Source organism: Coenobita brevimanus, chromosome 51 (genome assembly GCF_032717465.1).
Source record: "Coenobita brevimanus isolate Jiangsu-jjx chromosome 51, ASM3271746v2, whole genome shotgun sequence".
NCBI classification, from domain to species: Eukaryota; Metazoa; Arthropoda; class Malacostraca; order Decapoda; family Coenobitidae; genus Coenobita; species Coenobita brevimanus.
The window spans coordinates 5,001,907-5,016,421 of record NC_137004.1 but is presented as its reverse complement, the minus strand read 5'-3'; the positions used below and the strand labels follow the sequence as shown (position 1 = coordinate 5,016,421).

At 42.8% G+C, this 14,515-nt stretch overlaps 1 protein-coding gene across 1 annotated transcript in view; it reads right to left on the bottom strand.

Annotated features, from left to right (window-relative positions):
• Nucleotides 1-426: 426 nt before the first annotated feature.
• Gycbeta100B (guanylate cyclase soluble subunit beta-1-like) overlaps nucleotides 427-14,515 on the bottom strand; it is a 141,042-nt gene continuing 126,953 nt past the window's right edge. Inside the window, exons 9-14 of the mRNA XM_080272473.1 lie at nucleotides 12,861-13,114; nucleotides 12,235-12,335; nucleotides 9,692-9,828; nucleotides 5,712-5,849; nucleotides 4,084-4,241; nucleotides 427-550 (exon numbers count right to left, since the gene is read on the bottom strand). Coding sequence (XP_080128599.1) covers nucleotides 427-550; nucleotides 4,084-4,241; nucleotides 5,712-5,849; nucleotides 9,692-9,828; nucleotides 12,235-12,335; nucleotides 12,861-13,114 — 912 coding nt within the window. The remainder of the gene's footprint in view (nucleotides 551-4,083; nucleotides 4,242-5,711; nucleotides 5,850-9,691; nucleotides 9,829-12,234; nucleotides 12,336-12,860; nucleotides 13,115-14,515) is intronic.

Here is a 14,515-nt window from a genome sequence, read left to right as displayed (position 1 = left end):
CCTTACGTGTCTATTTGCTCATATCTCTCTTCCAGTCTTGCCCAACCATTGTCTATTCTATTGCCCATTAGATCCCCATTGCCCATTATGCGCTGACTGCCCTTTACGATCTAATTGCCCATTTACACCATAACTGGCTGTTCATTAGGCTCCTATTGCCCATTACGCCTTCATTGCCCATTTACAAAACTACTATTCATTAAACTTCATTGCCCACTACGCCTCTATTGCCCATTACATCTCTACTGCCCACTACATCACTGCCCATTATGCCTGCACTGCCCATTACATCTCCACTGCCCACTACACCTCTATTGCCCACTACATCTCCATTGCCCACTATATCACTGCCCATTACACCTCCATTACCCATCACTTCCCCACTGCCCATTCCTTCCCCACTGCCCATTACTTCCCCATTGCCCATTAAGCTGCCTTCCGCCTGTTCAGGAACCACACCTGCATGGGCTCCTTCCTCCCTTTCATAGGTACGGGGCCGCGATAGGTGAAACTGAAGCCGGCGTCGTAATTCACAGGCTCCTGAAGGTACCTGGGGGAGGGCCGTGGGGTTAGTGGAGTGCTGGTGGGGTTAGTGGGGGGTTAGGAGGGTTGTAGATACCTAAGAGGGCCGTGGAGTTAGTGGGGTTAATAGGGCTTTACTAGGTACGTGGGGGACAGTGGTTGGATTAGTGAGTGCTGGTGAGGTTAGTGCAAGGTGGGGTTTAGTGGGGTGCCAGTGGGGTTAGTGGGAGGTTGGGGGGTTGTAGATACCTTGGGGGGGCCGTGGAGTTAGTGGGGTTAATAGGGCTTTACTGCATACGTGGGAGACAGTGGTTGGATTAGTGAGTGCTGGTGAGGTTAGTGCATGGTGGGGTTAGTGGGTTAGTGACGGGGTTGGAGGCGTTCTTACAGGCACATGAGGGAGGGTGTGGGGTTAGCGGTGTTGGTGGGGTTAGTGTGAGGTTAATATGGTGCTGCTGGTGGGGTTAGAGGCGAGAAGAGGGTTAGATGTACACTAGTTTGGACGCAGAACTTAAACGTAGAGAGGAAGCAGTAGTGGGGCGTTGTGTTTAGCGAGGTTTAAATGTGTTGACGGAGTTACTAAAAGCAGAACATAAAACGGCGACACGAAGGAGGACAGTACGAAGATAGATAAACACAAGAAAAAACAAAACGTGAGGATAATACGAAATATAGAAAGAAAACTATGACACGTTATGATTAAAAAAAAAAAAAAACGTGTGAAAACGCTATGGGAGTAAACAAGAAAAAGAGAACATGTATGCGGTTAATACGGATACGAACCACAAAATAGGCAACGTCAGCATCATCATTATATTCATCACCATCATCATCAAAATCATCATCTTACTGTTGAAAATGGGGTGGGAAAGGATCCAGAAACACAAAAATATTAATCATCATCATCATCACCATCATCATCGTCGTCATCATCATCACCTAAATTTGGGGTGAGGTTGGATGCAGCAACAAGGAATAGGAAAGTATGAAATTAAGAAAACTATCAACAGCAGCCTTCTTACTCAGACCTTAATTTCGTATCAAGACTTTCATAGCACCATCTACTTTTCTCCCTCGCACCTCCCTGCTTTCCACATCCTTTGCACATTTACCACTTCTTCAGTGATTACATTCAGGCACTTTAACTCCTTCATTTATTCCAGTCTTTCCCCATTCACCTTCACATGAACCAAACAATCACCTTCTCTCTCAGCAACTACCACTTTACTCATTTGCCGCTCACTTTCACAATATCGAGCCAGTCTGCGAAGGTCATGTTCACTGATGGGCAGCAACACAACACCTGCTTTTATCAGATCTGAGATATTCATTTTTATACCCACCAAAACTTAAATTTTTAACCTCTTTCAAAACCCTATAAAAAAAAGAAATACATTAATAAATAGGTATATATACTGATTACTCACACGTCACACACTCTTCTCTCACTCCAACACTGACACTGAACCACCCACTTGACTCCCACACACTTGTCCACACAATTCGCCATCATAAAAAACTATTTATAGCATTCAATAACTTTCCATCCACAACATACATAATATTTCCCATAATCCTTCCCTGTTCACCTGGACACATGTTTTTCACTTGATGCACACCTGCAATACGTTTACCGGTACATACCTTCACCTTTTTACCTGCTTTTTCATCATCTGTCTTACTGCAATTTATTATCTGATCCACACATCCCCTATCAATCATAAAACCAATTAACTGATCCACACAGCTCCTACTAATTATAAAACCAATTACCAAATACACACATCCCCTACCCATCATGAAACTAATTACAGTATCTGATCCACACATCCCCTACCCATTATAAAACCCATTACCTGACCCACACATACCTACTAATCCTAAAACCACCCTGATATTCACTCACCATATATTTAGATATAATGCTTGCCTTATCTGTTATCATCCTCCCATACACCTTTCCTACAACACTCAGCATACTTATATCAAGATACGAAGAGGCATCCACACCTTTCTTCCACTCCACTTGGGTACAGTTCCACTATATCAAACTTTCTGATACATTCCCAACAAAAATTTCATTCCACTTTTGATTGCACTCAGTATTCACTTCTGCCAGGGTCACATTTTTAGGAATCTCTCTCTCTCTCTCTCTCTCCCCCCACTGTGAACCACCAACACTAATTACATGTATCACCTCTCTGGTTCCATAATTCCCCTTCATCAGTGTTTCAAAATATTCTTTTCACCTACTCCTTATTTCACTTCCATTTCTTGATACTCTTCTGTTCTTATCCCTCAGATTTGCACACTTTTTCCCAATCACATTCCTACAGTACTGTGCCTCTTTCAAAAGTACTCTCTCTCTCTCTCTCTGTGGTAGATTACATTAATTTTTCTTGTTAATCATCGTTAACGTTCTTTATTAATGGCATCGAATCTTTTTTTTTTTTTTTTTTTTTTTTGTCTATTCCCTCCCTTCTTTAGAACTCATTTTTCCCACTCAATTGTTATCTATATATATATATTTTTTTTTCAACTTTTTTTTTTTGTTACTGTTCTGTTTACTTCCGCGTCCCACCATTCTTGCTCTGTTACAAGTCCAAACCCTATGGAAATTTAACACAGGCCTAGCACTTCTAATCTAACACTCTAACACGCCACAGTTTTCCAAATCCATCAGCATCTAATTCTCTAAACCTACCTCTCCCACTGCCTCAAGTTCATCCTCCACTGCTTCGTATTTCTCTATCCCCATTTTCAATCTTCAAGTAGGCCTATTTCTTCCTCCTCTTCATTGTCTAGGCTCCTCTCACCTTCACCTTGCACACCACAGTCAGATGATTGGGTAAATTTTCGCAATGTCCCCATGAAATATTTTTATGGAGGAGAGTCAAAGAAATCCAGGTAACATTTTGAAATGAGGTAACGTAAAATCCATGACACGAGGCCCAAATCAAAACGGTACGAAATCAGTAATAAATAAGTGCCAAAAACGAAAATCAGGCTCTAAGTTTCCTTATTAATTGTAAGAAAACAAAACAAAACAGCAAAGCCTCTCCTGATCGTTAAGGAAATCAACGCCCCCCCCCAAAAAAAAAAAAAAAAAGTCTTTTCATTTTGAGATGCTTCGTGTCACCTCATGCAAAATTTTGAGTATATACCTAAGTCGTGAATGTTACCGAAATGTGAGAATATCCACACCTACGCAAAAGTGGAAACTAACAATTTTCATTTATTATATATATTTTCTGCCAATATCTTGAAATCAGACCATATTAAAAAAAAAAAAAAATGGAGACTACATCATTCTACCAACAACAACTTTACTACCACAAGCATCACCACTACCAACTCCACTACCATAACCACTACCATCTCCACAACCATCACTACTACCTTCACAACCACTACCATCTCCACAACTATCACTACTACTCCACTACCACAACCACTACCATCTCCACAACCATCACTACCACTCACCTAGTAGGCATCCTCGGACACACTGAAGCAACCATAACACACTACCATCACACTACCACAACCACTACCACTCACCTGTATGCATCTTCGGAAACATTAATACGTCCCTTCTCCCCCGTGGTTTCCGTACGTGAGGTGATGTTTACGGTGTTGCCGAAGAGACAGTAGCGTGGCATCCTGTGGCCGATCACCCCCGTCACCACTTCCCCCGAGTGGATGCCGATGGTGATGCGCTGGAAAGGAGGAACCGTGAGCTGCCTATTGTCTTTACGTTTTGCTGACACAGAAGTAATATTTTCGTGGACTTAGTGTCTCCTTGTACGTCTCTCTTCCTTCTACACTGGCCTAGACCGATAATTATTTGATATTTTGTACGAAGGTCAAGCAAACTGCAGTTACTGATACCAAAACACTATATAAACACTTTGGTATTATTTTACTTTATGTCACGTATGGAATTTCCTGCTTACCAATTGTTCATTAGCATATATGTTGTTAAATTCAGAGCGTTTTTTTTTTTAACTCTGGTACTTTTAGCGGAAATGCGTATTTAAAAAAGTATAATCTTTGGTCGGAATAAGGAAAGTCAGTTTTGGCAAGGCTTTCCCATGAAGTGCTGTGATATCAAGTTTCTGTTGCACCTTCAGGGTAAACAGCTGAATAAAGAAACCGCTTTGGCTGTGGTGAGGTGTACATTTTTAGGCCAAGTTTGGTTACATGATGTGAGGTTGATGCACAGCCTCTCGTTGACGCTTCTGTTTACACCGGATATGACGTCAAACACGGGGGAGGGGTGAGAATGGGGGATGTTGTTGCTACGGGTTTCTCTTCATATACTCACAAGATTTTATAACACTTTAAATACACATTTCTAACCAAATTTCCAAAGAAGACATCTCTTTTTCACGAAATATGAGAAACGAACAGCTGCAAGACCAAAAATTCCAAACGTGGCAGAAAGTAAACATGACCGAGCATTCAAACGAGATTAGTGCAATACGTAAAATATGGCTAAGCTACAGAGGTGTTTGGATGCCTTATAAAGAGTCTAGGAATCAGGGGTAAAAACATGTCTAGGCTATGTTTTATTTTTGTTTTTAATATACCAACTGTTTTCTCTGTATTTTATCGATAGGAGTAAATTATTTGATTATGAAACAGGACTCTTGATCTGGTTCTGGTACAGACTATTTTCTTGAGTTTCTGCGAATAGTCACAGGCTCAAATGAATATCTTACAGAGATGAGAACCTCGACTAAGCGCCTCATGACGCCTATCCCTTCCTTCACCCTTTACCTTTATTTCACCACTATATATTGCAACTAAAGTAGCATTGTTACCCAAGTAAACTATCATTTTCTTTTAAATACTTCTTGAAGAAAACGAGCAAAGTCAATCCACGAAATGAGTGACTACAACTATTTGAAGACTCCATAAACATTCCACTTCCAAGATTTCCACCATCCTTTGCAAACTCATTCATTGCAACATTTCTGCACCTAAGCGTACATTTTAATCCATCAGAAATTCATACTCTCTCTCTCTCTCTCTCTATCCTTGCTGTTCCCAACTATCCCTAATGCAACTCTCCTCATATCTCGCTGTCCAACCACAATAACTCCAACGCCTTATCACCTCCACCCTCTTCTATCCCCTACTATCCCTCCAGTTCCCTTCTGCCTGCTACTATCCCCTATCCTCACCACTTGCTGTCCATCCACAATGACCCCGGCAGCCTTGTCCATCATATCCAGGGCCAGGTTACCGATGCACTTCGCGTGGTGGTCGCAGGTCTCTGGCAGTCCACTCACGGCCATGTATTTGTCCCCCACTGTCTCCACCTGCAGGATTGATTGATTGAGGGAGGGACTGATTGACTGATTGATTGACTGACTGGCTGACTGATTGATTGATTGATTGATTGAAATGATTGACTGATTGATTGATTGAAATTTTTGTCTGACTGAATGATTGATTAAGTGATTTTTATAACTGACTGACTGACTGATTAACTGACTGACTGACTCAAGGAAAAACTCCCGGCGGCGCAACAGCTAGGGTGAAAATGAAACACGCTAATTTACCTAAAAATGGTATAATAATAATAATAATAATAATAATAATAACAATAACGCGTAAATGGAAGGTGGGATGGTATGTGGAGATGGTATGGTAAGTGGTAGGGGTATGGTAGGTGATATGGTAGGTGCTATATGGTAGGTGACAAGCGGTACATGGTAGTGGCATGATTATGATAGGTTATAAGTGGTATGGTAGGTGGTAAGTTGCATATGGTAGGTGATATGGTGGTATGGTATGGGAGGTTGTACGGTAGACGGTTGGAGAAAACAAATCGCTATGGAAAAGATGTTAGGGAAGGATTTCTGTAACAAAGAAGAGGTCAGTAAGGTGCAATAAACAAAATAAATCGCTTGGGAAAAGGTGTTAATGAAGGATATATGTAACAAAGAAGAGGTCAGTAGGTGCAATAAACAAAATAAATCACTTAGGAAAAGGTGTCTGGGAAGGATTTATGTAACATGAGGTCAGAAAGGTGCAGTGAACAAAATAAATCGCTTAGGAAAAGTTGTCAGGGAAGGATTTATGTAACAAAGACGAGGTCAGAAAGGTGCAGTGAACAAAATAAATCACTTAGGTAAAGGTGTTAGGGAGCTTCCTCGACCGACAAGAATACGGGCCCGAGACTCCACTCATACCAGCTGTATCTTCCTACGGTTGAACGAATACATAAGGGAAAAATCGAACCATCTGAAACACGCCTTGGTAGAGATAGGGTTTTTCACTGTATTTCGTCAACTGTTAATTTTCTCCGGACGAAACTGGGAAATTATTCTTACTCTAACTTGGCCCCGATTTTCGTCCTTTCGCAGCTTATTTCACGTAGGTCTGTGGCAGAAAAAGACACTGCTAAGGCTCTACATCCTTTCCATAGCACTTCTTCGTGACTCGCACCATATTCAAGCGATAATCTGTTGCTACAAATCTGCAATCAATATGGCAGTTTTAGGTCATGTTAGAGCAAAAAGGGAATAGTTTTTTTTTTTTTTCTTTTTTAGGGTACACACAGCATATACGTTACACCTACACCATTTCACACAGTCCAAAATTATACATAAGAAAAATCTCAAACACACTACACAAACACCATTTCAAACACTAATAATCACACGCAATAAAGTAATCTCAAACACTATCTCACTATCTCGACCCTAATTAGCAAAAATGACCACATCTCTAGTGACCGGAACCGCTAACAACCCAGTGAGTGGAATGATGGCTTAATTATCAACTCTTGGGCGAACTGAGGTCAACTAAATCCACTCCCACATCCACGCTAATCAACCGTACTTCCACCCAGCCAGCTCGGAATATTAATAACCTCGGAGCAAATGGAGAACTGTAATTAGAACCAGCTCTGTGTACTGTCGAATCGAGTCATAAGCTGTACAGTAATAAGCATATTTTTAATCTGCATGTGTGGTAGGCATGATAAAAGCACGCCAGGGAAGAGATAGTGACGAGAATGAGAGGGTTTAGAGTGGGATGGGACAGAGTGAGCGAGGGTTGGTGGGGTTGTGATGGGATGATGTGGGTTTGCGATGCAAGAAGGGAGGAGGATCGGGTTGTGATGGAAGAGAGATGAGAATTGGTGAGGCTGTGGTGAGTTGATATGGGTTTGGGATGGAAGAAGGGAGGGTTGGTGTGGGATTGCAAAAGGGTTGGTGTGGGTTGTGATGGAATGAGGGTGGGGTTGGTGGGTTGGTGAAGGGTTAGTGAGCATGGGGTGGAATGAGGGACTGCTGGTGGGCTTGATGTGGGGATGAGATGAAAATGGAGGGTTTGTCCGGAGTTGGTTTGTGTTAATTTGGGGTTGGGAGGGGCACTGAGCGAGTAGGTGATGTTGGGATGGGCTGACGTGGGGCTGGGGTGGAATCGGGAAGGTCTGACGGGGTTGGTTGGGAGGGGTTGAAGAATGCTGTATCTAAATCCCCTGACAGTCCCTCCATGGCTGAGTAAAATCGTCTGAGAGTAACACGAATAAAAATGGAAATCACGCCACCACAAAAAGGGGTCAGTAACAAAGCCCATCAACCCCTTCATTACCGCATACGTCTTTTCTGCGATTTTTCTCCCCAGACGGTTTTTCAGTCAGGTTAGGGGAGACGTCTAGTAGGGAAGAAGTTAAACCCCTTCAATCCGATGACGCACATTTACTCTTGCTGCCTCCAGACGATTTTACTCAGCTCAGGAAAGGTCTCTCGTAAGAAGGCGTTGATAATAACCCGCCATAAGCAAAAATAAATCGCCAAGGAAGAGGTGTTAGAGCTCGTATTCTCGTCAGCTAAGGAAGCTCCCTAACATCTTCTCCTAAGCACTTTATTTTTCAGATACGGCTGGTTAATATCCTTTTGTACGTTAGTTTTGGGTAGTATGGAGATACTGGATGGAAATAGGTAACACAGAAGGGGAGAGTAAGGTGTAATAAGCAAAATAAATCACTCAGGAAAAGGTGTTAGGGAGCTTCCTCAACCGAACGAAAATACGGGCCTTTATTATCTTCCTTCCTCAGTTAAAAAAAAAAAAATCTAAGCTTGAACACAATCGTCTGGGGAGAGAAAGAATGTACTCTAAAATACGTAATCGGACTGAAGAGGCTCGGCACTGAACTCATAAGACAAGGGTAAGTGTTCTACTATACCCCTGTTACTCCAAGTTGGCCTAAAATTGCCGTCTCTTAGTCTTGAATGCCGAGTTTTGGCAATAAACGAATACCCTAACACCCTGTACTAAATAGCCGCCTTCTAAGTACCTTTGTGGAAATCCTAACACCTCTTCTTTAGCGATTTATTTTGCATATTACACCTCAGTCCCTTCATTTATGGTATCACAGAAAACAACTTCGATATACAAGGGAATGTTATGGTATTATCGGCAAAATAAATCGCTAGGGAAGAGGAACCACGCCGCCTCTAGTGGCAAGCAGAACGCGGGCGAATATGTCATGGAGGTAAGTATATTCAGCTCTTAAAATATGCGGAATTGACAGAACCAATATTGCCTTCCTTCATTCTTCCATCAGTCACCGAGTCCTCCGCCTGAGAGTCAATATTTACACTGGATACATTTTCTTTAATCACAGGGCGGCTTTTAGTGGAATATGCAGGTAAACTCAAGTCTCTTCTCCTTTGATTATACTGACTCAGGTTAGCCATCCCGTTTCGTCTTCCTGTTTCATTTAAAGACACATAAAACTTTTTGTTATTCCTATCCATTTTTTTTTTTCCTGTTCATCATTTTCCTCCTCCTCCTCCTCTCCGTTTCACTCCACTTTTTTTTTCCCATCGATCCCTTTTCCTTATTTTTCATTCCTTTCCCTCTTTTCTCTTCCCTCCTCCTCTCTGTTTCACTCTTTTTCCCTCCATCTATCCCTTCCTCTCCTCTTCCTCTCTACTGTACTTACCCCTTATCCCTCCCTCTCCCCATCTTTCCCCTCCACTTATCTCTCACAGTCTCTCTCTCTCCTTATAGTCTCCTTTTCCCCTCCTCATTCATTGTAGTTTTCTTTCTATTTTTCTTCTCTGTGATGAATGATGAATGAATGAATGAATGTCTCTCTTCCCTCCTACCCCCCCGCCTCTCTCTCTCTCTCTCTCTCTCTCACCTTATACACATTGGGGTTCTTCACTTCATCGGTAAGAACGTCGCATGCCGTGTAGAGATCATTCAACATCTTCACTATCTTGGAGGCCCCTGCGAGGTCAGAGTGACGAGAGCAGTAGTCGGTGAACCCCACGATACCTGAGGAGAGTTCAAGAGGTAGGTCAGATTAAGTTAGGCCGGGATGAGTTAGGCTATGTTAGGTTAGGTTAGGTTAGGTCGGGTTGGGTTAGGTTAGGTTAAGTTGGGTTAGGCTAGGTGTGTGTGTGTGTGTGTGTGTGTGTGTGTGTAAGTGGTGGTGGTGGTGGTGTAAGGTGGGTCTCCGCTGAAGGTGTGCTAATGAGACCTTTAGCGTTAACAAGGACAGGTAAAGGGTACGGGGCTCAGGTAGCACAGGTTAATGAGTCCTAATTAACCGCGGAGCCTAGGTGACAACATCCCTATTAACCTTAATTAGATTGTCACGCAGGTATGGATAACCTAATGGACGTCTAGAGGGAATGGATAAATTAAGCTCTCTAAGGCACCCGGAACTCAGTTTTAGCTGAGTAAAATCGTCTGGTGTTAGCTGGAATGGAATACTAGAGTTGTTCCGACCATGAGGGGGTTATAGTGACGGTACTGACACTCTCTGGCTCCTGGGATTAGTTTTTAGGTGAATAAAATCGACTATCATTACCTGGAATAAAATGGTTGATCAGTTCCAGCCATTTGAGTGTTAAGGAAGCCTATGTACAATTAAAAAAAAAAAAAAAAAAACTTTATTTAATCCTTTCACTGCTACCTGAACTTCACTACTTAAGACTGGATAAGGAAGCATATACATTCCTTGAGTCATTTTTCACTTTCATTTCGTACCAAAATTTTACAAAGCTCATACGTTCCTGTGGGCACTAACACACCTTCCTTTAATCTCAATACTCAGTCTAATATTAAGACTTGTAATAGTACCCGGCTAAGGAAATACTGATGACCTGTAATAAATAAAATAATAATATAACGATAAATTTACTTATCAAGAAAACAAACACTGACTGAATTATAATACCTTATAAACTGATGGAAAAGAGTAGCTAATTTTATTCTATGTAGTACTTACAAAATGGAGTGGTAAGTGGTGGTGACTATCATCCACTCACTTGATGTAGAGCGTACTACTACTTCCTTCGGTGGCTCTATATTACGTCACAAGTTTAATGGTCTCCCGCAACCCCGGAAACCATTAACAGAGCTGGGTGGTAACCATATAACCAAAGAAAGGAGTGATGTGTAGCCTACTATGGCGTCCCTGCTAACGTGGTGGATGAGCAAATGCAGTGTCCACCCAAGAACCAAACCTCTATCCTCCGCAATGGAACATCAATTCAGTTGGGGATGGCCCAGCAGGAGCGATTACTTGCGAGCGGTTGATGGGTTTGTTCAATCAGACAGACCGGGGCAGCTATACTACTACTTAAAAAACGGGAAGTGTTAACGGAGTACTTTAATTAACTTTTGAAGTTACCTAGTAAGCTGTACAAGAAAAGATTAATTTTACTAAACATAGTTGGAATGTCAAATTAAATTCTCCAGTTATTTTTCTTTTAAAGGTAATCGACCCAACACTGCCACACACCTAACAAAAAATTACCAAAACTTCACGAGGCAGTTACATCAAAACTACGGCACGAAAGACAACTACCTCAAAAATACCCCCGCGCCAACATTCCCCCTAAAAAAAATAAATAGATAAAAATAAATAAACAAAACCAACTAAATACAAACTCGCTATAAAGACGAGAATTAATCAAGGACCAAAGTGTTCCTCGCCTCAGTGTCAACAAAGTTTCATCTGGAGGTCGTGGCTGGGCAAACAGGGTGAGGGGAAACGCGTAATCAAAGGCGGGGAGGGGAATGGAAGGGTGAGCTGAGGGGAGGGAGGTAGAGGAGAAACAATATAGAAAAGATTAGAGGCGAGGAGAAGACAGAAGAGGAAGAAGAGGAAGACAGAGAGAAACGGAGAGGTTGGGAGGTAATACATAAAGAGGCTGGGATGATGATGATGATGATGATGATGTAAGATTAGGAAGGCAAGGAGAAAGAACTTACAGAGGAAGAGTTACAATGAAACAGGAACTCTCGAGAGAAACGTAAAAAAAGTATATATGAAAATGGCAAAGGGAAGACAGGAAGACGTAAGCGAAAGAACAACGAATCAAAAGAGGAAGAAAATGAAGACAGAGAAATTATCAGAAAGGATTGTGGTACAGACATCAGGAATAAAGGAAATGAAAAGTATATGGGAAATAAAAAGGAAGAGAGGGAAATCATGGAAGAAAAATCATGGAAGAAAAATAAAGGCGAAACGAAGAGGCAGTGACATGTTACAGATAAACAATGTATAAGAAAACAGAATGAGGAAGATCAAGAAGACATGGATGTTTTGAGTACCCGGGCAGCTCCACTACCTAGTCATATCGGTGCCACCACCTGAAGGCGTCCCTCTCCAGCACCTGTGCCAAGTTAAAGGGAAATAACATCAACAAAAGAGGCAAGGCAGCGACGCACCTGAGAAGAGGAGAGTGACGACCTCGTAGCGACGCGGGGGGACAGGTCGCTTATGCCTCAGCTCGTTCGCGATACTGATGGGCAGGACCGAGTAGAGTAACCTGGAGGCGAGGCAGAAAGGAAGGTAGATGAGTGGGAGAGAGGGAGGGGGAGAATGGAGGTAGAGGTGAAGGAAGAGTGTCAAAAACAGGGAGGAGGAGGGGAGGTTGAGGGGAAGGGAGAATATGAGGTAGAGAGGGAGGTAAAGAAAGGTAGTGTGTGAAGTATAGGGAGGAAGAGGGAAGGATGAGGGGAGGGTAAAATGTGAGGCGGAGAGCGAGGTTAAAGACAAGGCAATGTGAAGTGAGATAGAGAGACCAGTATCGCTTTATCTCATTCCTCTCTCTCTCTCTCTCTCTCTCTCTCTCCCAAACACCCCCTACTCTCACTTATCCGTAATCCTTCATCACTCTTACCCACCTACTAAACTCTCTCTCTCTCCCTCTCTCTCCCAAACATCCCCTACACTTACTTATCCATCATCTCTCACTTATCACTCACTTCATCACTCAATCACTCACCTGCTAAATACTCTCTCTCTCTCTCTCTCTCTCTCTCTCTCTCTCTCTCTCCACCAAAACACTCACTTATCCGTCTTCTGCCTCTCGCTCTCCAGCTCCCTGTGCGTCTGCTGCAACTTGTCGGTCAGAATCTCGAGGTTGGTTGTGAGGTTGTACTCGGCCTCGAACTTCTCGCTAAGGAGGACCAGGTCTCGAGTGGCGTCGTGGAGGGGGATGTCTGAGAGGTAGAGTCCACGGCGGTACAGGTCGTCGAGGTTGAGCACCGAGGGAGAGCACACGTAGAGCATCAGGTCAGTCTCAGGAAGGTAGATCATCTGGCCCTGTGGGGGGGAGAGTTGGAGGTCGAGAGGGAGAGTAGGAGGTTGAGAAGGAGAGTGGGAGGTTGAGAGGGAGTGTAGGAGGTTGAGAGGGAGAGCAGGAGCTGAGTGGGTGGTGTGGGAGTCGAGTGAGATGGAGAGTGGAGGTTGAGGGAGGTGTAGAGGTTGAACATGGGGGAGAGAGTGGAGGTAGAGTGGAGTTTGAGAGAGAGGTGTGGAGGCTGAATGAAAGCAGAATGGAGGTTGAGTGGAAGGGTGGAGTGGGGGTTGAATAAGAGAGAGAGAGAGAGAGAGAGAGAGAGAGAGAGAGAGAGAGAGAGAGAAGGGGGGGGATGAGGCTGAGGATCAAGGGTGAGCACGCTTGGAGCATCAGGTTGGTCTCGAGGAGGTAAATCTTGAGTGGGAGGGAGAGTGGAGGATGAGTGGAAAGGGGAAGAAGAGGAAGAGTGGGAATGAGCATGAGAGAGAGTGGAAGATGAGTGAGAGGCAAAATAAGTGGCAAAAACTTTATCCATATTCACTAATAACAACAACAACTTAAGAAAAGGATACGTGGTGGTTTAGTGGGTTCAGACTCTCCTACCGAACCTTGGCTATTAGGGTTCAAGTTCGAGGGAGAGTCATTGTTTACATAATACTGCTCAGGGACGAACGACTGGTTACTCTTGCCTTAAAGGTTTGGACAGCCTAGCCTTGGGTCCCGACGCTGCTGATGAAAAAAATATATGACAGACAAACAGATAGATAGATAAGCAGAGAGAGAGAGTAAATAGATCGATAGATACAAAAGACAGGTACAGCAAATAGACAGAGATACATATAGATTAAAGAAAGATGCAGATAGATAAGTAAACAGACGGATAGACTGGTATAGATGGATAGATAGATATGGACAGAAAGAGAGAGAACAGAGAGATAGACGGATAGACAGATAGATAGGGTATGTAAGTAGGCTGGCTGGTTGGTTGGTAGACAGATAGCTAGATATACAGACAGACTGACAGATACATAGATAAATAGACAGATGATGATGATGATGATGATGATAATGACGGTGATGACAAATAATGATGATGGTGGTGGTGGTGACGATGACAGGGCAGAGATGGAGCAACATGCAAGTCCTAGAGGTGATAATATTGATGTAAAGCCGAGATAAAGGGGATCATACCCTGCAAAGTTACAGGCTCGGCCCAAAGTTTCACCCTATTAGATATCATCCCTTAAACTTTGGCTGCCATCATTAGAGACCCGGGTTAGCCCCCCCCCCTCTAAAAAAAAAAAAAAAAAAAAATCCCCACTCTGCTTCGTTCAAATTAGTTCCTCTCAAAAATAATAAAAATAAAAAAAAAATAATAATAATCATCATCACGGCTCTATACTACGTTCAAATTAAATTGGCTG